We start from the raw sequence: 25,229 nt of genomic DNA, 5'->3' as shown, positions 1-25,229 counted from the left end.
CAGACATCCTTTACTTGAATGTTTCTTACCAGTGAGCTCCAGGCATTCTGATTTGTTCATTTTTGTGTCCTCAGTGACTACCATACAGCAGGTTATATATTAAAAACAAAACCAGAAAGTATTCAAAAACAAAAACAATTTGAATAGTAGCTGAACAACTTGATGCATAAACTAGATTAATTTGTACAGGACCTACACGAAAGACAAACTTTGCCATGTAGGTGAAGCTAATTTTCATATTATAATGACAGTAATAAATACCTTGCACTTGTACGGAATTTTGGTATTTCAGATGTGCTTTCACGTAACAAGATATCAATTGAAGGATTTTATAAATGAGAGAAGGCCCAATAAATTGCTCAAAGTAAATGACAGTAAACCAGGTTAGTAAACCACAGCTGGGATAGGAATTGACTTATGCTCTAATAAGTACTGTTTTCTCAGAAATTGAAATGTATGTATTAAATGGTGCTTGCTATAGCAGGTATTTTATTTTATTTTATTTTATTTTATTTTTATTTATTTATTTATTTTTTTTTGAGACGGAGTCTCGCTCTGTCACCCAGGCTGGAGTGCAGTGGCCGGATCTCAGCTCACTGCAAGCTCCGCCTCCCGGGTTCCTGCCATTCTCCTGCCTCAGCCTCCCGAGTAGCTGGGACTACAGGCGCCCGCCACCACGCCCAGCTAATATTTTATATTTTTTAGTAGAGACGGGGTTTCACCGTGTTAGCCAGGATGGTCTTGATCTCCTGACCTCGTGATCCGCCCATCTCGGCCTCCCAAAGTGCTGGGATTACAGGCTTGAGCCACCGTGCCTGGCCGCAGGTATTTTATTTTAATCAATGCTGCACTTATATTAACTCATTTTAATTTTCACAACAATGTATGGTGTAGATTCTAGGCACAGAGAGGTCAAATAACTTACCCAAGGTCACACAGCTAATAAATGACAGTGCTAGAATCTGCACCTAGGCAATCTGGCCTCAGTGGCTTTAAAGCTTTAAATTTTCCACTTCAACTTAATATTATGTGGAGGCTGCACACATATGCTATTGATACCTACTCTACTTGAAGACAGCACTTCTTCTTCATCTGTCTTTGAATTTCCTTAGCAGCTAACAGAATAGGTGCTTGATGTGTATTTTCAGGATGCAGACATTTCAGCATATGTCTCAAACCACTGATTTCTGTGTCAAAGATACTTGCTTCAAGATCAAAAAACCGTTCTTCTCTTGGTATCTGCATCTCCCTTAATTAATTAACCAATAATTAATTAATGGTATGCATTTATTATGGCTCTGAGGTTCACTGATATAATTGTTTAAGAAACAAGAAACTAGCTTCAGAGTAGATCTTCCCTGGACCTGCTGTATCTCACCTCACTGCCAGTCACTGACTTCATGGGATGTGTCAGCCTATCTAATAACATGCCTACTTCCTTTAAATTTTGCTTTTAATTAGTTTAGTTAAAACAATTCAGAGTTAATGGTAACAAAAGAGGACAAGTGAATTCACTGATAACTTGGCTGGTGATGCAATCAGTGGTATAGACCAATGTTACTCAAGGTCCATCAGCTGATTGTTTGCACCAAGTCACCTGTGCTGCTTATAAATATGCAGATTCCTGGGCTACACCTTAGATATTTTGAACCAGAACCTTGGAAAGTGGGCTTCAAGAAAGTGCATTTATAACAGGCTTCTGTAGGGATTCTTATGTATGTTAAGGTAAAGACCTAGTGAGATAGATAATTTTAGTCATCTACTAATTTTGTTACACTTAAAATACCTTCTAGTTTTCTCTTCCATTTCAAAGAGAAAGCCATCTAAGTAAATCTATGTCTTTGTTATATTTCTTTGCATATCACAGCCAACACTTTCCATCTTTTTGACATTTCTGATACTTGAATCAATTTACTTTGATTATGATTCACCGGGTTTGATGACTGTATATTATCCAAATAACCTATTGCTACAGTTTAGGATAATCTCTAAAATTATCATAACAACATTTTTACGGCAGTTATTTTTCTATTGAATGGCTGGATAAATAAGGCATTCATGGAAAATAACGTGCTCGTCATCTTATTACTAATTTTTAAGGTCCAGTTTATGTGCATTATTGGAATCTTTGAAATGTGTCTCTATTTTGGTAGATCTGAAACAGATTTTCTCGAGATTATAGAAATGAGATTAACAGTAAAGCAGAATAACTATATCTTGAAAATTAATAATTAAAATAGCTAATACTACACCATTTAAATTTGGTATTTAAAAGAGAAAGTAGTCATTTTAAAATAAATGCCATATATTTTAATTAATTCAGGCAATGATTGTGGAATCTTTAATATATTACTCAATGTCTCCACTTACAAGATAACATTAATAACCTTACTATTATGTGAAAACTTGAAAAAAGCATTCAAACTTTATTGCAATTATTACATACACATATTGAAGTGCTATACACAAGCTTCATCAAATATATTTATGGCAACCACACTTGTTTTGAGATTTTTACTGGAAATCAAATACCCTGCTTGTACCTCCCTTGCCTGCCTTCCCTGAATGCATCATTCTCCATCATAATATCTATTAGGTTTATGATATCTACTAGGTTTATGCTCCTTTAAAGCATAATGTCTATTAGGTTTATAATATCTATTAGGTTTATGCTCCTTTAGAGCAGTTATCATTATCTGTTTTTTTTTTTCTCCTCATGTATTTATTTATTTGCTTGTTGGTCTGTCTCCTGCACTAAATTACAAGGTCTAAGAGACCAGGGAGTGCTACTGTCTTACTCATCACTTACTCCCAGTACCTAGAACTGTGCCTGGTCGACTACTTGTAAAGAATTGTTGGTAACTGACTGAATGGATTTAAGTCTTGGCATAAGTGCTCCCTGAGAAAAAAGGAGTATTCTTTCTCATTCTGTACTTTGGTTTCTCCAACTTTGACACTAAACTGAATCATGTCTAACCTCAGTATTGCTATCTGAGCAAAATATTTAGAAACACATAAACAACATTCATGAAAGCATAGGGAATATTCAGTGTAGCCTGTGGCGTTGCCATGATACCCACAACAATGTATATGAAGCCCCTGCCACTCGCCTGCTCATAATGTATCTCCAGTGAATGAGGGCTATTGTTATTATTATGGATCATATAATTAATGCACTTCTTAACCTCTGAGGTTTCTTTTCTGTCTTTTTTAAATTATAATTTGGGTCTCATTGGTATATTACATTCATTTTTATAAAATATAAGAAATTTTGAAATTCTCCCAATTCATTTTATTTTGAAGGATAAGAAACTAGCACATAGCTATTATGAACATGATAATTTCATTTTATTTAATTTTTAAATTTTTAATTTTTTTCTCATTTGTAAATGGTGACTCAACATTTTAAAAGTACTATTAAATCAATTTCACAAAGTATATTTCCTTTTGTCAGAATTAGGTGGTGTATGGTAGATGTGAAGGGAATGCATTTTTTTTGTAGCACAATATGTTCAGATTCTGACATAAAATACATGGAAGAAAAAAGTATTGGTCACCACGGACAAAGAGTTCCTGAAAGATGTGAATGTCTTAGTGAAAGGGTGCTATACGTTTCTCATCAGTTTATAATGGAATATTACTAATAGATGCTTAAGTTAATTAAGTGGAAATATTAAAGATTTCAAGTCTGTTCTCCCAAAGCAACCTGCTTCTGACCGACTAACGCTGGGAATAAACCAGGGCATTGACATTAAGTGAGTGTTGACCCTGAGAGCTTGTTTACAATGAAAGCGGGCAGGTTTTCATGCTCACGCACACTTCTGCTCTGCTCTGCCATGCTGCCCCTGATGGCTCATCTCTACAGAATACATCAAAGGTGACTACCAAGGTCAGCGTGTGGGATTAAGATGCGAGGTTCACTATCCTAAAGCATCTGTGGCTAGGGAGGGGTAAGGAAGGCAGGGAAGGGTGCGGGAAGGTGCGTGGGGGAAGGGTTGATTTGGTGGTCACTTAGGAAATGGCAGAATTGGTTCTAAATCCCATAAAATACTGTAGCAATTCAAGACGAAGAATATCTCTGAAGCTGTGTTAGTTTTTCTCAGGTATTTCTTCCTTACTAAGGACTTAAGAGGAGATTTGGAAGGTTTTCTGAATATTAATAACATTTTTTAAATGGTCCCATTCAAATCCCTACTAGGTTTAGTTCTAAATATATGCGATACAATTTTATTTCATTTTTATCTTACCAAGGATCTTTTTATATCTTTTAGCCTTGAGGTAGTGAATTCAAATAGATTATTACCCATAAAATATCACTGCCTTTCTGCCTTACTTTGCCTAATCACTTCTTTCGTGATTCGTGGGGTATATGACCTCCACAACTCTCACAGGTATCTCTCTACTCCTACCTTTTACATCCTTCACTGTCTGCATCACGCATTTTGAAACTTCATTACATATCCTCCAATGAAATTCTAAGCTTGTCAAGGACAGGGACTCTATTCTAATCTAGTTTTTACAGAATTGCTTTCCCCCTCTTTCCCACTTTCAGCACCTTCCCTAGCACCTCACACAGTGGACACTACATAAGTCCCTGCTGGACTGAATTCTGGAATGTGGTTCAGTCTCTACAGCATTCACTCTACATGCTCTTTCTGGCCTTACTGCCTCTTAGAAATCTGAGTGCTTGAAATGTTTGCACAGAGAAATACTGTCAGTGCCCAGGCCTGCTCCTCTCTGGGGCTGTATATAACCCTCGTATTAAATCTTTCTGGTGGGGTTTGACTATAGCTATAAGCAACATTCTAACTTTGAAGTAATTAAGTTCCAAAGTAAGTTCCAAACATGCTCTGCTATGTTTCAAAAACAAGTTCAGACAAAAAATTGGGGTCTCTGTGGCCACAGCAATAGATTGTCATGAAAAATATTATTGTAATTCCAAGCAAAAACCCAGACACATTAAACACAGAATATACAGAAAACTGCACTATAACACTCTCAATAATTCCCCTCTCTGTTTTCAATAAAGTGACCATTTCCCATCTGTGGAAAATGTAATAGAAAAAAATATTTAATGAACTAACAGCTGGATAACTTAAAAGTGGACCAATTAACAAATGACACGTTAAGAGTTATATGACAGATCCTCAAAACAAAAAACAAACAAAAGCAACAAACAACAACAACAACAAAACCTGAAAGTGGCCTTTATATAACACTTGATAACCCTGAAAAGCATTTCATTTTTTCAGAGTACTTAAAAGCTTAACTCGCTATCCACTGCTATTATATTTCACTGCCAATTTGAAGAAAATGAATGATTTTAATCTTGGATTTCACAATCAGCTTTCAGAGCCAGCTCATAGTTGGTGCTTAAAACAGCTCTAATGCAGATTATTGTGTAATTATGGTAAATGCCAAAATAATATAATTAATCTTAACTACTTCACCAAATTAAAGCATCATAGAAAAAAAAAGGCAATGTGTATAGGCACATACAAAATTTTATAACTAAGTATATTCTTAAAAATCAAAAGCAGCTAATATCAAACTGGTAAAAGAAATTTAATCACATCTTTGGACACGACCAAGGACAACTGTCAAAAATACATCCTATTTGCACTTATATTAGGGATAGTTTTCATTTCACTGTCTTTTATCAATAGGTTACTAAAACTTAAAGCATATTCGCCACTTTTAAGTTATAAAGTCCATTTTAAAGCTAATCATTACAGCTGTTTGAGCCACAGGCACCATGACTTGATTCCTCACGTCACCCAGCACCTGTGCTGCAGGTGTATTGCTGGAAACAGTGAATGCTTAGGACTGACTGCCATGTGGCTTGAACAGGATACCTTCAAGAATCACAAATGACAGTGACAAGGAAGAGGTACTCTCTGTGGCTAGGTCAGTCCTTCCACAGACTGGAGCTTCTGCCCCAGAGACATTCTCCTAGACTGAAGGGGATAGAGGAAGGATGGAAAAGGCATAAGTGAGCTTCTGAGATCAAGGCGCATGCTTCTATTAGCTGAATGTGGCCCTTATTCTATTTTTAAATCATTTAGATAAAATGTGACAATGGATGCATATAAAGGAACATTTAATTCTACTTTTAAAGTGATCCTTGCTAGAACAGATTTATTTTTCCCAAATCTGAAGTGATTTATCTTATTCCTAGTCACTTTCTAAAATTGACTGTATTTAATAAGAACTGTTATTAATATTTTTTTCATTATTCCACCAGTATAGGACAATTCCCCTGGCAAACATCAGGAGTCACTTCCAGAAGCACACCGACCAGCCTAAAAACTATGTAAATGTTTTAAAAAGATCGTTTTTGAGCTGACAAATACTAACTTTAAGGTTGGACAAGCAGTTGTTGAGGAAAATGTGCCACCTGTTCAGGAACAGCTGCTTCTGACTGACACAGAGCAAACAGGTCACCAGAGGGTACAAGGCCTGAGGAGAAAAGAGAGGAGGTCACAGGATAATTTATATTTCAACAAACCAGGTAACATACATTCTCTGTACCCACTACCTTGCCATCTCCCTCTGGGGCTCTGTGGGCAAGAAACAGGACGCTGCATAGCACAGCAGTGCCCAGTGGATGCAGGGCACTGGTGTGCATTTCACAGACACTTTCTGATAATGCTGGAGATGGAATAACCAAGAATTACGGATAGCATATAATAAAATGAAATAAGTTTCATATACAATAATGCAGAAATCTGATTCAATGATTTAGACTTTGCTTAAAACCTTTAAAAACAAACTTACCGTCTTAGATCACTCTCTTATCTCCAGAAAAAAAAGCAGGAAGGCACACACATTTTGAAAATGTTATTGGCTCTTTTTCTCATAGACATCTAATAGCTTGTCCCTATCTTAGAGGTAGTTGTCTATATTTTCTTTTGCGTGCAACCTTCTGGTAATTAAGGAAGATTCCTAAAAGAAATGTTATTGCACTGGTAAACTCTACCAAGACAAATTTAACCACAGGAGGAATTTGCTTATGACCGAATAAACAGAGGTGCTACTGTGCTTTTCCTGCCGAACTGGGCCAGCTTCCCACAGCAGCTGGAGAAGACAGCAAAGGTAATGAGCAGCTACCCAAAAAATCATACATGCAGAATCCATCACTATTTTGCTAAGCCAGATGTGATAGACCTTTATGATTCCCCCTAAATCAAGGATCGTGAAATAAAAATGTAACTGGCTCATCTGCTAACTTGAATTAACAAGAAACAACTGCCCACAATGCTTAACGGTTCATTAGTTTTTTTTTTTTTTTTTTTTTTTAATAACTTAGTTTTAAAGGGACTTGGAACTACTGCTACCACTGAGTGCAGCTCTAATGCTAGTCAGTAATCTAAAAAATACGCATGTGGTCACTTAGTCACAATGACCACAGAACATAGACAAATGAGCAAATTTGTCACCACTACCAGCAAAGCAACCCTAAGTGCCTGCTCAAATCATGGTAGGGATGTTCATCCTCTGGAGACGAGCATAAACCATGCCAGTAACCAGATCCCTAAGCAACTTGCTTTCTCCCAACTTTCACATTACAGCTTTTACACCACTTGCCAATTCATAAACCAAAGCTTTATTCACCACAGCGGGTAAAAGGTGGTGGTAACCTAAAAGACTTTTCTATACTGCTCTTCAGTACCAAAACCTTCCCAAGAATTATTTTCTCAGCCTTCAGAGAATCCTTTCTAGGGGCAACTGTATTTCCCAACTCCTTTTCCTGCCTGTTTCCATTTTGATCCTAGTATCCAGATAGGAATTAGCCAGGGCAGGTTCCTGGGGATTGAGAAAAAAACTGTTATTATAAACTTTAGCTTTCAGATTGAAAAAAGGTTCTCAGAAATTAAAATAAAAATCAAGTTAGGCCAAATCTTGAAAGTGAACAACAGACTCCTTAGGACCTGAGGGTCATCTGAGGTGAAACGGTCTAATCCGCCTACATGAATGTCAATCAATCATGGCCAATACAAAAAGCCAGCTTCAGTTTCAAATGCTGCCTCTTTTTGAGGGAGCTTCAGGTACTTTTCCCATCTATGGAGTCCTTATGATCCTCAAATAGATTCCTGACTAGGAATTTTAGTCTGTGCAGTTTTGTTTGTGTTTTCGATTTTCTCATCGTTACTAACCAAGGAATGCTTCTTTCGAGAAGAAAGTTCCAGCGTGGTGTCATACAGGCTTTCCACAAAATTTCTAAGGCAGGGGACATTTACTTCATTTTTAACAGCCTGAAATAGAGATGCATGTGAATATTATATTAATAAAATTGTTGATTTTGTGATACAATTTGAAGAGTTTTTAGAAATGAAAATGTAACTCACAGCAGCGACTGGAACAAGGATTTCAACAAAAAGCCCAGCCAAGGCATGCTTGATATCTTTGTCTTTAACCTCGAGGAAGTAATGTGCACATTCCTGGGAAGCAGAAAAAGGGTATAGGGAGGGAGAGTAGGTTGAAATGTGCACATAGAATGTATTTAAACAAGTTTCAGTAAGTAGCTCTTAATTCAAGCATGCATCAACAGAGCATATTCCATAGTCTATTAAAAATCACTGGATTCAAACATTTGTGTTGAAATTTATATGTCTGCAGTGGCCTCAGTGACATTCTGCAAGGCTGGTTTTTTCACTCTTCTATATCAAATCATTATTCTAAAAGGACAAAGCATCTCTAACCAGCAAGCACACATGTATCCACCGAGTCACTGGTTGATTCATTCATTCATTCACTTCCAATACATTTCTACTTATTACTTAGTGTGTGGGGGGCCTTGGGCTCCTGGTTAGCCCTCAAACACAGATCCCCAGGGAAGGTAAACATGAGAAGAGAGGCAGAAGACATCAAACTTATTTTAGGCCCTATGCCTGACAGCCTCAGACACAGAGCTGTTTACTTGTTCGCTCTGACATTTTAGGTGTGTTTATCATTCACGTAAGTTTCATAAGCAAGTCAAGAACGTTTCCCTTTCCCACCTTGACAAGGAAACCTTTAGAAGGGTTCCTTAAGAAAGGACACTACTGCCTGTGGACTATTGTCATAGCTAAGGGTGTTCTGGGTTGCTCAAGGACTCATTCTGTAGGAAAGTTGGCCTGTCAACATTTTTTTTTTTAATAAAATGTCAACTTTTTTTACAAGGAAAGTTGGCAGAATTCTACCCATCTCTCTCTCCTTCCTGGCCTTATTGGTAGTAACTTATTGTGGTCTATATCAGGTATTGTTTTCATTCAAGAGTCCAGACAGCCAGACACCACGGCTCATGCCTGTAATCTTGACACTTTGGGAGGCCAAGGCAGGCAGATTGCTTGGGCCCAGAATTCCAGACCAGCCTGGGTGACATGGCCAAACCCCGTCTCTACAGAAAAATACAAAAATTATCTGGGTGTGATGGCGGCACCTGTAGTCCCAGCTACTCGAAAGGCTGAGGTGGGAGGATCACTTGTGCCTGGGAGGCGGAGGTTGCAGTGAATCCAGATCATGCCACTGCACTCCAGCCTGGGTGACAGAGTGAGAGACCCTGTCTCAAATTAAAAAAAAAAAAAAGAAAGAAAAGAAAGAGTACAAGGCTACATGTAATAACATGTTAATATCGACACTGGCTATTTCCCTTTATTTTCTGTTGCCATTGGGAAGATTGCCAAAAACAATCCCCAAAGTCCTCATTCTATCAATATCATATTAAGACCTCAGCTCAGGAAAGGCAACACCAGTATGGGAAGTCACTGAAACAGCTTTCCTATACAGACGAGCTCTATAGTTTCCAGAATAGTCATCCTTTTGCTACATTATTTTGCATAAGTATGTAATACTTTCTCAAGTCTTAATTTGTGTATATAGATACAGGAATTATTCATATGAGAGTAGAATAAAAATAATAAAATATTTAACAGTTACTGAGTGTTTGTCATGTGCTAAGAATCCTCAGAACCACTCTCTAAGGTTAGTGTCATTATCATCACCTTGCAGATAAGGCAAGTGAGGATGGGAGGGGTTGAGTGTGACTTGTCAGGTCACAAAGCTGGTAAATGCTAGAGTTTGAATTCAAACCCAAGAAGTTTGATTCATAGCCCCCCCCACATATATAATAATTTTATTGTGACATAATTTATGTAGTATGCAATTCACCCATTTAACATATATAATTCATTGGCTTTTAGTATAATCACAGCTGTGCATCCATCACTACTGTCAAATTTAGAACCTTTTAATGACACCCAAAGGAAACTCTGTACCCCTCAGCAGCCATCTGCAACCTCCCTATCCACTCTCCATCCCCAGCCCTAGACAACTGTTAATCTACTTTCTGTCTCTACAGATTTGCCTACTCTGGACATTCCATATAAGCAGAATAATATAATACATGGCCTTTTGTGTCTGGTTTCATTCACTTAGCATAACATTTTCAAGGTTCAACCATGTTGTGGCATGTATCAGCTTCACTACTTTTTATGGTCAAATAATATTCCATTATAGGGATATACCACATTTTGTCTATCCATTCATCATTTTATAGACATTTGGGTTATTTCCACTTTTTGGCAACTATTAATAATGCTGCTATGAACATTTGTGTTCAAGTTTTCGTGTGGACAAATATTTTCATTTCTCTTGTGCATATACCTAGGAGTGGAACTGCTGGGTCATATGGTAATCGTAGGTTTTGCTATTTGAGGAACTGCCAGGGCCAGGCTGTTTTCCAAAGTGGCTGTACCATTTTGTACTCATACCAGCAGTGTGTGAGGTTCAAATTTTTCCACATCTTCACCGAGAATTGTTATATTTTTGATTATAGCCATCCTTGTGGGTGTAAAATGGTACAGCCTATATTCATAATCCATACATCTAAACCCTCTAGTAAGGTCATCGCCAAATTTAATTTACAGCAGCATTTTAAAAATTCCTTCAAATGCCAAAGTTTTGTAAACTCTAAGAGCTGAGTATTCTGTTAAATTCTCCTTAGCAGCAGTTCTTTTGTTATGTACCATGATGGGCACTGGGCAATAAATATCAAACCTGTATTGTTGAGTTTTTAAAAATTAAGATTCCTTTTTATAGTAAGAATAAAAGATTTCTTTATTATTTAAAGTCCTCATGCCTGTGAATGTCAATGCAGCCAACCCAATGCTATCAATTTTAAAAAGTGAAAAAAATCAGCTATATTTTATTCATAGAACAGTATGTACCAGTGGGTGAAAGAGAAAAAAAGTCAGTAAACGAGCAATCCCGCTGTATACTCTCCTCCAAAGAAGATACGAAAGTTGAGAAATGAAAGTCTGTGCCTGCAACTGTGCTATTTGGTTACAAAGGACTTCATGAATTATTTAGACAGTAGAATGTTTCTCCGTATTGACAAGTAATTGGGTTTTCATGTTCCAGGTTCATCATCTTGAGGAAGGGAAGTGCTCAGCTTAAGAGCCCCTTAGCTCTCCTGCCTAAGACATTACCTGCATAAACTGAAGAGAGGCCTCAAAATCCTCCACTGGATACATCTTAATTCGAAAGAATTTCATCCCCATTATTAAGCTGATAATGCTTTGAACCACATATGGGCTCTGCTCTTTGTGCCGTAATTCTTTTAGCTCCGCCATAAATTTCTTCTTTACAGCAGGGAATCTAAGAAGACAACATAAGCGGTTTATCAAATCATGGGTAGGAAAGTCCCTGTAATGGGGGCCTCCAGCATCTGGGAGTGATTGAGCAGAGCAACGGAATCCTTCAAATCAGTTGAAGTACAACAGCCATGATTTTGTGAGGATCTGATGTTTGGGATTTAGCAAAGGATCCATTTTTTCTTCTCCTTGATGCTCAACATCTCCATCAGGCGACGGGGCAGATCCCGGGTTATTTAGACCCTCTCAAAATGGTCTAGCTCTTGAATTGAGCATCACAAAGAGCCCCATTTCCTCAGGCTTGGCCATTTTCAACATAGTTGCAGACCCCAGAGCCTGAAGTATCAAATAGTAAGTCTATGAGCAATAACGTACTAGGTTAGTGATTTCTGACAGTGACAGCAAATGATTTAAGGATTTGTATTCCAAACAATGCCAAGTATTCCTGTATCTATTTCTAAAGTTTTCTGTTATTATTTCCTTTATAGTTTTAGGATAATGATTATCAAAAAATATATATTTAGGGTTAAAAAATCTAGTAATGGGAGGCTGGGTGCAGTGGCTCTCATCTGTATGTAATCCCATCAATTTGGGAGGCCGACACAGGTGGATCACCTGAGGTCAGGAGTTCGAGACCAGCCTGACCAATATGATGAAACCCCATCTCTACTAAAAATACAAAAATCAGCTGGGTGTGGTGGCACGTGCCTGTAATCCCAGTTACTTGGGAGGCTGAGACAGGAGAATCACTTGAACCCGGGAGGCAGAGGTTGCAATGAGCCCAGATTGCACTGTTGCACTCCAGCGTGGGCAACAAGAGTGAAACTATGTCTCAAAAAAAAAAAAAAAAAAAAAAAAATCTAGTAATGGGAAAATTTAAATTATATCTAAAAGGTAAAGATGAATGGGCTGTCTATTATATTCATGGAATTTTACAATTATATCTGGTAAATGCACAACAAACAAAAAGACACAGTCCAGTCCCTATCCTCAAAGTATTTGTATTCGAAAGTAAAATAATACTAATTATAATAACAATATTATCATCCAGGTTTGAAAAAAGAACAGATCTTAAAGCTAAGAGGAATCAGAGGCAGATCTTCAAAGGTACCTAAGAGTACAGAAATGTACACATAAAAATTGTCCAAACCACTAAGTCTGAGACAGCTGGTTTGGCTATTCACCAAACACACACACACACACACACGCGCACACACACACACACACAGTCTAAGATTTATTGTATTTTGTTTTCTGAGACTATTAGCCTGAGGTTCCATGAAAAATTAGAAGCAAGCCATGATTAAAAAGGGTAATTGTGGCTGGGCGCAGTGGCTCAAGCCTTTAATCCCAGCACCTTGGGAGGCCGAAGTGGGTGGATTACCTGAGGTCAGGAGTTTGAGACCAGCCTGACCAACATGGTGAAACCCTGTCTCTACCAAAAACACAAAAATTAGCTGGGCGTGGTGGTGTGCACGAGGCTGAGGCTGGAAAATCGCTTGAACCTGGGAGGCAGAGCTTGCAGTGAGCCAAGATTGCGCCACTGCACTCCAGCCTGGGTGACAGAGCAAGACTCTGTCTCAAACACACACACACACAAAAAGGTGGTCGGGGGGTGGTAATTGTGATTATAGAAATGAAAAGTGAACTAATAGAGTCCTGGAAGTTTGGAATAATTCTTGAGACCTTAAAGTAGAAATTTCAGGACAAACAAAGTAGGCAGTAAACACATAGACATTGTTTAACCAAAGGCAGTACAGAGGCTGGTGGTTGGCAAGGGGGGTGTGAGGGGATTCTCAAGTGCTGGCAGTTTTCTAGTTCTTGGCTTAGGTGGAGAGGTAACATGGTGTCCATTTTATAATAAATTTGTTTAACTGCCTTATGGATTTTCGCCTATGTTTGCTACATGTATTTCTTAATAAAAAAGATTTTTAAAAGGCAATAGAACAGAAAACATGAATAGCTTCAAGAAGATTTAGACAATTTATGAATGAGATATTCACTAATGGGTTGTTAGCATCGCTAAGAATATTTCAGGGTATATTCCTAATCTTCGGTGGCATTTTGTGGACTTCTACAAAATATCCAATTTCAAGACAGCATCCCAAACTGGCCCCTTCTGACATTTAAATAATACTATTAGAATATGGTAGAAAATATTAGTTATGTTTTCTCTATAAGTAAAATTTCATGGAGATTAACTGCAAAATGGTATATTAATTTTTCAGATTAGGAAATTAGCAAAAATTAAAATAGAAACTTTATTAAATTTACAAAAATCTATTTGGCATCAGCACGTTCTATGGTCCTACTGCAGACCTACTGTTAGGGCTGAATTGTGTGCCCCTCAAATTCATACGTTGAAGTCTGAACCTTCTGAGATTGGAATGTGACTGTATTTGGGCATAGGGCCTATAAAAAGGTATTTAACTTAAAACAAAGTTATTATCATAAAATGGACACCATGTAACCTCTCCAGCTAAGTTATTAAATTAAAATGAAGTTATATCTCTGTGTGTGTCTCTGTACTTGTCTCCCCTTCTTATAAGGACATCAACGTGACTAGGAGATGAGTATAGGGACACACACACAGAGAAGACCACACAGGGAGAAAATGGCCACATACAAGCCAAGGAGAGAGGTCTCAGAAGGAATCAACCCTGCTAACACCTTGAGCTTGGACTTCAACTCCAGAACTGTGGGAAATAAATTTCTGTTGTTTAAGCCAATTAGTCTGCAGTACTTTGTTATGGCAGCTTAAGCAGAATAACATACCTATTCAATCAGTAATTCTGGGGATGAAGTCCAATAATTTGTGTTTAATAAGCTTTACAGGTGTTTCTGATGTGAAAAAGTTTGAGAAACACTGGTATAGACTAAGAATAACAATAACAAGATATATCTGTAAGTGGTTTTACATTTTAAATGATTACACCATTTCACATTTTGATCCTTAACAATCCAGTGAATTAGGCAGTGAATGCATTTCCAATTAATAAATAAAGAAACAAATTGGAAGACCACAGTGGCAAAGAAGAGACTCAAACCCAGGGCTTCTGATACAAATTCCAGGAATTTCCATTAAACCGCAGCTGTCTTAGACAGTGGTAACTGTGACATGTAGTCTCTGCCCTCTCTAGAATAGTTTATAGTTTAGTTAGGAAGATAAAACAAGGTAGCACTGACCATGAGCCATGTGAATCGCATACCAGGGGCCTACTATGTGTTAGCACCTGCTGGACACTGTCCAGACCTTTCTGATCTGCAGGGAGGTCAGATGCACCAGGTTCCATCACTTTCTCATATTTCACACTGACTATTTGGTGAACAATACACTTAAAGAGGCTTCAGGGCATCAGAGAATGAAGGGGCTCTTCTCAGCTGCGTAATTAATTAGAGAGGATTTCAGAGGAGATTTGAGTTGGGGTAAAGGTGAGCAGAGGATATTTGGTAGAGATGGATAAAAGGTAGGAAGCAGAAATGACCATGGTCAAGCAATGGAAGTGATACTTTCAATCAAGATTATAAAAATGCAGTAACTCCAAACTGAATTTTAAAAAATTGTATTTCCGTTCAAATTATTTCCAGATACCAAAATAACTATGGTTTTTGTTTTGAAATGTATGAGTTTAGAGAGAAAAATATTAGAGTTATATAGTTTTAAAGATGACATGATACTAAGGAAAGTTTGTTTTCCAGTTTGAATCCATGACTAAAACAAGGAAAGATAGAAAAAGGCAAGTTATTTGCATAATTCACTATTTCAATATTCTCATGAGTTAGTGGCTGAAAGTTTATTTATTTATCATTTAAAAATAAATATGGCTATCTTCTACTTTTTTTTTTTTTTTGAGACAGAGTCTTGCTCTGTCGCCCAGGCTGGAGTGCAGTGGCACAATCTTGGCTCACTACAACCTCCGCCTCCTGGGTTCCAGTGATTCTCCTGTCTCAGCCTCCCGAGTAGCTGGGACTACAGGCGCGTGCCACCACTCCCAGCTAATATTTTTTGGATTTGTAGTAGAGGCGGGGTTTCACCGTGTTAGCCAGGATGGTCTCGATTTCCTCGTGATCTGCCCGCCTCGGCCTCCCAAAGTGCTGGAATAACAGGCGTGAGCCACCACGCCCAGCCTATCTTTTACTTTTAAAAGTCCCAAATGACATAAACATGTTATTTAGCACAAAAGTAATCCAAAAATCTCTTTGTATTTAAAATCTATTTTCTCTTAAAATGACTTTAAGAAAAAAATATTTCAATGATCTTTCCTTTAGTATTTCCTATTTAGTATTGTATTTAGTAAATACTGTAACTCAATGATTACTCAGTCTTTGGTATACCATAAAATTCACATAAATATAAAATTCTGCTTTAAAATGTATAGCACATATTACAAAAATGAGCAAATGAACATGTAAAGATAATATCACATAAAGAGAAAGCATTTAGTAACATCTATGATTCTTAGATGAAGTATTATTACTATTTAAATGAATCTACCAGATTTTGGTGAAAGTACTTAAATTTGTTTTAACTGACTTTGAAAAAGTCAATATTATGTGTGAATAACACTTATTATCAAAATTTTTTCCCTAAATGACAAGAACTAAACAGCATCATCACTAGTAAGACTAAAAATAGTGATTCTGCTAAAACTGAAATTCCAAAGTAAGTACTAATAGCTAAAGTCATAATCAGGAAAATATTTAATAAGCATTATCATTGGGAACAAGACATATAACCTAAAATTAGAATTATTACATTACTCAACTTTTTTTTTAAAGATAATCACACTGTACTAGATAAGCATACATTCTTTTTCCCACTCTGAGAATGAAGGAAACAGTACTTCTTCTAAGGTAACAATAAAGTAATGGTCCTGGTGTACTTATGAGAAAGAAGTAATGTCATAATTCGTGGTATGATACTAGTTTAAGTTTATACCATCTATCCATCAAGGTTAACTACATATTGACTAGTTGAGAACACATCAACGGCTATTTGAGTCTCTGTTTACTACAAGAGCAGACTGGTCAAACGTTTCCCTAGAGACTGGAAAGTACTGGAGCACTGTCCAAATGGAGGCATTTCTTACACCCTACTACCGCAGAATAGGGACAAATACTGACATCACGAAAATAAAAAAAGCCACCTTTAGCAAGCAAACACTGGCTTGGTGGACCATAAGTTTTACCTAAAAAGGAAATTCCTACAGGCTTAGAATATTGCTTAGTTATGACAATGTTTCTCAACTTATTCACAACCAACTCAGAATCACAGAGCTAAGGAAGGTCATTTGACAGTAACCAATATTATTGTTAGGCATAATTCACAAAAACTAAGGAAAACACAAAGTCATTTTTGGCATACTGAAGTTTCCAAATGACAGCTGAAAATTTATGTTGAGATTTTCAGGGTTTGACAAATCAGCAAATATACATGTTAATACCTCATTTTTCCCAATCTTTTCTAGAAATGAGGTAGATACACATAATTCGCCAGACAACTACAGCCTGTTCATTTAAAATGCTAATGCTTTCATTACTCAATTGCAATGGAAATATCTCCAAAATGCATTACACTTTTTTTTCTTAATGATTCATGAACCACAATTATTTTAATAGGCTATAAAACTACCATATAGCCTCATGCAAAGTGGCCCAGATAACTCTATTGTTTAATTCTTATGTATGCTTTGGCCAGTTTCTTTCCTTTCTGTTGCCACCAGCCGTTGAGCTTTATTTCTCAATGGCATCCGTGTAACATCCTCTGGAAGTTCCCTTTCCTCCTTCGAACACTGATGTGTTACATATTAAAAAAAAAATGTAGTCAGGATGAGTAGATAAACTGGATTAGATTAAATAAATTATGCCAAGAAGTTAAGAGGGTCTATTTCCTGAGTTCTTATCTATGTTTTGGCTAGGTAAGATTGCTAAGTGCTTTTTAAAATTTTAGTTTTTTTGATAAATTGTGTATTTCCATGCTACTACGTTACGAAATTCAATCCCTTGAAGATAAAAATCTCTTTCTGAGGAAGGATTGCATTTCACAAGGATTGGATCATCACTGTTGCTTCAAGCTGGCCTCCTGGCATGAATTCACATTATGTCTCTGGTTCATTTTGCCTAACTTAGGCATTCGGGATCTTGCCTGATTTGCCTCAGGGGTGGACAAAATGAAGAAGGGTAAGTAGGGTGTGACATCACTTTTGGAAGAGGTATATTGTTGCTAATAGTTTAACGCAATTTTGTTCTTGCCTGCTAAGTAGTGCTATGGGGCCAGATAAATTTAGCAATGAGAATTTCCCCTCTGACTTGTTTCCATGACAGAGTCTGGGACATTTTTAGCTCAGCTGAATTAAGTAAGGTCTATAGTAAAGGGGACATTCTAGAATGGAATTTTCCCACTGATAGATGATATATCATAACCACCCACTCATGGGCTAGAGAAAACAGAACTTTCAAAAGTGATCAACTTCCTTGGAATATTTAGGCAGAGATAAATGTAATCTGGTCAGCCCATTTCTTTGATGCAACAGTCTGAAACCCATGGACTCTGGGTAGGGCCTGACCCAAGTGCCAAGTAAAAAAGATAATTTGGTACCTGTCTTGGAAGAGCTTTCTAGTCAGTTTCAGAGATGGGGCACACATGTCAAAGAGCCCTACCTAGTTCCTCGTGAGCTCAACCCCAACTTCCCTAAATCAAGGCTGGGAGGACAGTGAAAGCACGCACGTTCTCATGGTAAAGGGTTCTGGCATTCACTTACTTGGCTTGTGCCAACACTCCAATGACTTCTGCATACAGGTCTGCCACAATATGCATATTGCCAGTGTTGGGACCAAGGTACCTAAGTAGGGTATAATTAGACAAGTTAGGGATCCCTGGTCATCTGAAAAAAGCAAACCACTGATTCAGTTTTAAATACCAACTTCAACATTCTAAGAAATCACCTTACCCTTCTTTGTATTTAAAGTGCTTGAAAGCCAAGTTAATAACATCATGTATTAAACTGTCTATTACAGGATGAAGTGGAATCTGAAAAAAAAAAGGTGGTTCTTAACTCAGAAGGGAATATTAAAGAACAAATCAATAACAGTACTTCCAATAACAATATATGACAATCAATAGCAATCAATAAACATAATTCACATAACTCAGTATTTGGAATTCATAATTTTAAAAACTTAGACTTTTACAACCTAAGCAGTTTTTAGATCAATAAATATTATCTAAAAGTAACAATAAATTAATCACCTACCTGTTTCAAAACTTCTATTAATACTAAAGAGAAAATAAAATCAATGGCGAGGTCCCGTCTTTCCATTAAATAATCTCGCTGTTGTTCATCACTGTAAAATTTAAAATATTTACATTAAAGCACACTGAAGGTATTCTCAGAGTAATATAATTCATCAAAAATCTAGGACTCCTCCCGAAAAGACTGCAAAACCCATTTTTTAAATTACGTAATTGTACTGGTAGATACATGCTAATGTTGGCCGGGTGGAGTGGCTCACGCCTGTAATCCCAGCACTTTGGGAGGCCGAGGTGGGCGGATCACCTGAAGTCAGGAGTTCGAGAACACCCTGGCCCACATGGTGAAACCCGGTCCCTACTAAAAATACAACAATTAGCCAAGCGTGGTGGCCCATGCCTGTAATCCCAGTTACTTGAGAGGGTGAAGCAGGAGAATTGCTTGAACCCGGGAGGCAGAGGTTGCAGTGAGCTAAGATCACGTCACTGCACTCCAGCCTAGGCGACAGAGTGAGACTCCATCTCAAACAACAACAACAACACGCTAATGCTCTTTCTATTTTCTGTGTGCTGCAGTGGACACACACTGAATGTGAAGTCGGAATATTTGAATTCAAATTTAAAATTGTCAGTGATGTTAACTTGAGTAGCTATTTGTGAGTCCATCACCTCACCTTGTGGTCTTTTCTAAGGTAGCATTCAACTCAGCAATTCTACCATCTGTAGAATGAGACAGGCTACCATACCAGAGGTGGACATTGAAAGATCTCATGAAAGGAGCTAAACAATGTAAGGAAACAAGAAGGAAATAATATGATCACCAATTTGAGCAGGACAGCAGGGGTGAAGAGGATCGGCTTTTTTTCTTTTCTTTCCCTGTCCCTTTTCTCTTACATCTTTGCCACCTGAGACTTAGTGAAAGGAGGAATGAAGAAGTGAAGGGGTGGTGAGAGAGAAGAGTAAAAGGCAGAAGGAAGAAGAGGTAGGAGGAGCAAAGCAGTCATTTGTGCTTATTTGAAAGTTAGAAGCACGGTGTTTTGGTGACTATGGCCTTATAGTATAACTTGAAATCAGGTAGTGTGATGCCTCCAGATTTGTTCTTTTTGCTTAGTCTTGCTTTGGCTATGCGGGCTCTTTTTTGGTTCCATATGAATTTTAGAATTGTTTTTTCTAGTTCTGTGAAGAATGATGGTGGTATTTTGATGGGGTTTGCACTGAATTTGTAGATTGCTTTTGGCAGTATGGTCATTTTCACAATATTGATTCTACCTATCCATGAGCATGGGATGTGTTTCCATTTGTTTGTGTCGTCTATGATTTATTTCAGCAGTGTTTTGCAGTTTTCCTTGTAGAGGTCTTTCGACTCCTTGGTTAGGTATATTCTTAAGTATTTTATTTTTATTTTTATTTTGCAGCTATTGTAAAAGGGGCTGGGTTCTTGATTTGATTCTCTGCTTAGTCCCTGTTAGTGTATAGAAGAGCTACTGATTTGTGTACATTAATCTTGTATCTGGAAACTTTGTTGAATTCTTTTATCAGTTCTAGGAGCTTTCTGGAGGAGTCCTTAGGGTTTTCAAGGGAAATGATCATATTGTTAGCAAACAGTGACAGTTTGACTTCCTCTTTACCTATATGGATGCCCTTTATTTTGCTCTGGCTAGGCCTTCTAGTACTATGTTAAAGAAGAGTGCTGAGAGTGGGTATCCTTGTCTTGCTCCAGTTCTCAGAGGGAATGCTCTCAACTTTTCCCCATTCAGTATTATGTTGGCTGTGGGTTTGTCATAGATGGCTTTTATTATATTAAGGTGTGTCCCTCGTATGCTGATTTTGCTGAGAGTTTTAATCATGCAGGGATGCTGGATTTTGTCTAATGCTTTTTCTGCATCTACTGAGATGATCATGTGATTTTTGTTTTTAATTCTGTTTATGTGGTGTTTACAGCTAACCAATCTTCAACAAAACAAACAAAAACATAAAGTAGGGAAAGGACACCCTTTTCAACAAATGGTGCTGGGATAATTGGCTAGCCACCTGTAGGAGAATGAAACTGGATCCTCATCTCTCACCTTATACAAAAATCAACTCAAAATGGATTATGGACTTAAACCTAAGACCTGAAACTACAAAAAATTCTAGAAGATAACATTGGAAAAACCCTTCTAGACATTGATTTAGGCAAGGATTTCATGACCCGAAACCCAACAGCAAATGCAATAAAAACAAAGATAAATAGCTGGGACCTAATTAAAGAGCTTTTGCATGGCAAAAGGAACAGTCAGCAGAGTAAACAGAGAACCCACAGAGTGGGAGAAAGTCTTCACGATCTATACATCTGACAAAGGACTAATATCTAGAATCTAAAATGAATGCCAACAAAATAGTAAGAAAAAAACAACACCACCAAAAAGTGGGCTAAGGACATGAATAGACAGTTCTCAGAAGAAGATATACAAATGGCCAACAAACATGAAAAAATGCTCAACATCACTAATGATCAGGGAAATGCAAATCAAAACCACAATGCCATACTACCTCACTCTTGCAAGAATGGCCATAATACAACAAAAATAAAAAAAACAGTAGATGTTGGCGTGGATGTAGTGAACAGGGAACACTTCTACAGTGCTGGTGGGAATGTAAACTAGTATAGCTGCTATGGAAAACAGTGGAGAGATTCCATAAAGAACTAAAAGTAGAACTACCAGTTGATCCAGCAGTTCCACTACAGGGTATCTACCCAGAGAAAAAGAAGTCATGATTCGAAAAAGATACTTGCACATGCATGTTTATAGTGGCACAAATCATGATAGCAAAATCGTAAACCAACCTAAATGCCCACTGATCAACAAGTGGATAAAGAAACTCTGGTGTATACACACACACACACACACACACACACACACACACACACACATATATATGACAAAATACTATGCAGCCATAAAAAGGAATGAATTAACAGCATTTGCAGTGACCTGGATGAGATTGGAGACTATTATTCTAAGTTAAGTAACTCAGGAATGGAAAACCAAACATCGTATGTTCCCACTGCTATGTGGGAGCTAAGTTATGAGTATGCAAAGGCATCAGAATGATACAGTGGGGGCCGGGCATGGTGGCTCATGCCTATAATCCCAGCACTTTTGGAGGCCAAGGTGGGTGGATCATGAGGTCTGGAATTCAAGACTAGCCTGGCCAACATAGTGAAACCCCGTCTCTACTAAAAATACAAAAATTAGCTGGGCACAGTGGCACGTGCCTGTAGTCCCAGCTACTCGGGAGGCTGAGGCAGGAGAATCGCTTGAACCTGGGAGGCGGAGGTTGCAGTGAGCTGAGATCATGCCATTGCACTCCAGCCTGGGTGACAGAGTGAGACTCCGTCTCAAACAAACAAACAAACAAACAAAAAAGAATGATACAATGGACTTTGGGGACTTGGGGGGAAGAGTGGGAGGGGAGCGAGGGATAAAAGACTACAAATATGGTGTAGTGTATACTGCTCAGGTGATGGGTGCACCAAAATCTCACAAATAACCACTAAAGAACTTACTCATGTAATCAAATACCACCTGTACCCCAATAACTTAGGGAAAAATAAGTAAATTTTTTAAAAAGTTAGAAGCAAAATCAGCACTGTCAGAAGAACAGCAAGGCAGCCCCTCTACCCCATTTTCTGCTTGACTAACACACTGATTGAGGGCTCATCTGGAATTGAACAAAGGCAGATGAAATTACTGCTGGGCTCCTTGGTACAAGAAGTGGCCCAGAGCACTGACTCTGGTGTGGAACAGTCTGGCATAAAATCATCCCTCTTCTATTTATCGACAGTTTCTCCATCCACAAAATGTGAGTAATAGTACTTACATAATCGTTTGAGAAGATAAAGCACGTAAAGTGTTTAGCATAATTTCCCAAACACATAAATGCTCAATAGTGTATATTAAATAAAACCAATGAGGACGGATGACAGGATTTAGACTTGCCAGGAGGATATTTTCAAAATAAATCAAGACAATTTAAATCTGGAATGTTTTTCTCCTTAGTCAAAAGGGAATAAGAAGAAAATAATGTGATATTTAAGACATAAAGAAGACCTTCTGGAGTGCTCTGTAACTTTGAGCAAGTCAAATTAAGGTTGGTGGATGATAGAACGGGTTAAGAAGGAACTCGCATGTTTATCTTTCAAGGGGTAAATGTATCAACAGAGTAGGAACTCATTCTTTCAGGATCATTTCTTAACAGCCCTGCCAGGAGGAAGAACCGTGAATAAAACCATCTATGCCAAGTCCTTGAAGACCCACTGGAACTAGAAAGTGGCACTGCCAGCTGGGGGAAAGGAAAACCTACGCAGCTGCATTAAAAAGGAGGGCACTCAGAAATCAGGCTTTATACCCATTATATTACAGAATAAGGAGACAGAAAGTTGGAAAGACCAAAAGGAAGGAGAACTCCCACAGATGGCCGCAGCAGTCGAGAGAGTATTTTTGTGCTGGATGATAAGGGTCTTCACAAGGGGCCAGAGGAACCTGAGAAAGTAGCAGTTCTTGGCAGAAAAAAAAAATTTAGACCTTCGATTCTATTTTATTTAATAAGCCAAATTATCTTTTCAAAGTAAGACATACACATTTCTAATAATGAATTCAACTTTATTGCTGGTTTGCAGTCTAACTGCCAGGAGCCAGAGGCATTTGACAAATTTACTTGGCAGTCCAAATGTTGATATTGTACTAATCTTAGAAATCACAACCCAATGTGCATCCCTGACATTTGACTATTTTCAGTAGTTTATGCTCCTCCTTTACGTCCTCCCAACCTTTTTTTCCTAGTAGCAGAAACTCACATTTAGCTACATCATACCCTAGAGAGCTTCATTCATTTGGCTGTATTCTAAGCATATTTTCTCTCTTATTTAAAAAATTCAAGTGTTAACTAAAATGTTACTAAGTCAAATTTTACTGTCCCGATTCTCTATCTGATCTCAGTAGTTACTCTGATCTCCTGAAAATAATCAGTAACACAATTTTAAAAGCTATCATTTTTAATCCATAAAGAAATCAATTCATGAAAAATCTAATTTCAGCAATTAAATTCTGACAAAACAGAGGAACAAAACTAAAACTCAATTCAACTCACTAAAATCTGTCCCACTCCCTAAACCTAGGAAGGTTTAATATCTGTTCATAAGTAAACATGTAATATGGAAAAAATAATAAAATGATCCATTTAATTTCTTTGTCACATGGTCTGAACCATTTTTCAGATAAAAAATTTAAATTCTATTTTTAAAACTTGACAAATTAAAAAAAATATTCATGAGGAGAGACTGCTAATGGGTACAGGATTTGGGGGTGATAAAATGTTCTGAAATTAGAATGGTAATGGTTGTACAACCCTGTAAATATACTAAAAACATTGAATTATATACTTTAAAAGGGTGAATTTTATGGCATCTGAGTTATGTCTAAAAATTCTAAAAATTTCCTTCTTCGCTAAAAAAAATTCAATATGAAAAAGTTATTAATCTCTCTCCCAAACAAAATTATATAATTAAATCTTGCATAAATTCAAGCACATTATAAAAGCAGATTACAAATTTGGTTGAAGTAAAACATGGTAATAATATAATTCTTCAATTTCAAAAGAAGTCTTTTGAAACAGTATTAGGACTTTCAAGAAAAATGAGAGAAATAAATCATTCACAAAACGTAGTTAATGTCTGATTTTCTGATTGACTAATTTCAGTTTACTGACTTTAAAAGTATTTTTTTAATCGGAATAATCTGTTCATGTGGAGAAATCTAACTACTTTTTAAAATAATCTTTTATTTTTTAAAAAAAGTAAATGTATTAATCTTTCTTATATTCACTGCCTTGCTATAGGTTCACTTCAAACATATGAAATTATATGTGCTTACCTAAAATGTGGGGGGGACACACATTAATGAGAATCTTAAGTTTTACAGATGCTGATGTGCTCCTGGAGCAGCAAGCTCCATTTCTCAAACCCACAAGAAGACGGGAACACAGAATAAATAAACAAAATACTCAGCTGGAAGGAGGAGTTGGAGATTGTGTCACCTAACTTCCTTGTTTTGCTCACAAGGAGGCTGAGGTACAGAGAGGCGGGGAGCTGTCCAAAGTCACATGGCTAAATAGTGGCAGCGCCAGGACTACCACTAGTGTCCAGTCCTGCGTCCTTCCCACTACAGTACACTGAGCACTCAAGGTTACTGGAACGAGGACTAAAATATCTTGGCATGTCACGCAGGGCCTGCAGTCAGCATTCTGCTTTGGGTGTAGACTCAGTGGGAGAGGGCAGAGGAAAGAAGCTGGCAAGAAAGTGACCT

The 25,229-nt window shown here is 37.5% G+C and overlaps 1 protein-coding gene across 3 annotated transcripts in view; it reads right to left on the bottom strand.

The window, feature by feature from the left end:
• Nucleotides 1–25,229, bottom strand: part of FRY (FRY microtubule binding protein) — a 272,666-nt gene that overhangs the window by 158,717 nt on the left and 88,720 nt on the right. For all 3 annotated transcript variants that reach the window (XM_050766803.1, XM_050766805.1, XM_050766804.1), the window contains exons 5-11: nt 18,887–18,977; nt 18,584–18,663; nt 18,395–18,475; nt 11,469–11,637; nt 8,349–8,441; nt 8,157–8,255; nt 6,358–6,459 (exon numbers count right to left, since the gene is read on the bottom strand). In XM_050766803.1, the coding sequence (XP_050622760.1) occupies nt 6,358–6,459; nt 8,157–8,255; nt 8,349–8,441; nt 11,469–11,637; nt 18,395–18,475; nt 18,584–18,663; nt 18,887–18,977 (715 nt within the window). The remainder of the gene's footprint in view (nt 1–6,357; nt 6,460–8,156; nt 8,256–8,348; nt 8,442–11,468; nt 11,638–18,394; nt 18,476–18,583; nt 18,664–18,886; nt 18,978–25,229) is intronic.

Source organism: Macaca thibetana, chromosome 17 (genome assembly GCF_024542745.1).
Source record: "Macaca thibetana thibetana isolate TM-01 chromosome 17, ASM2454274v1, whole genome shotgun sequence".
Taxonomy (NCBI): Eukaryota; Metazoa; Chordata; class Mammalia; order Primates; family Cercopithecidae; genus Macaca; species Macaca thibetana.
This window is presented reverse-complemented; position numbering and strand designations above follow the sequence as displayed.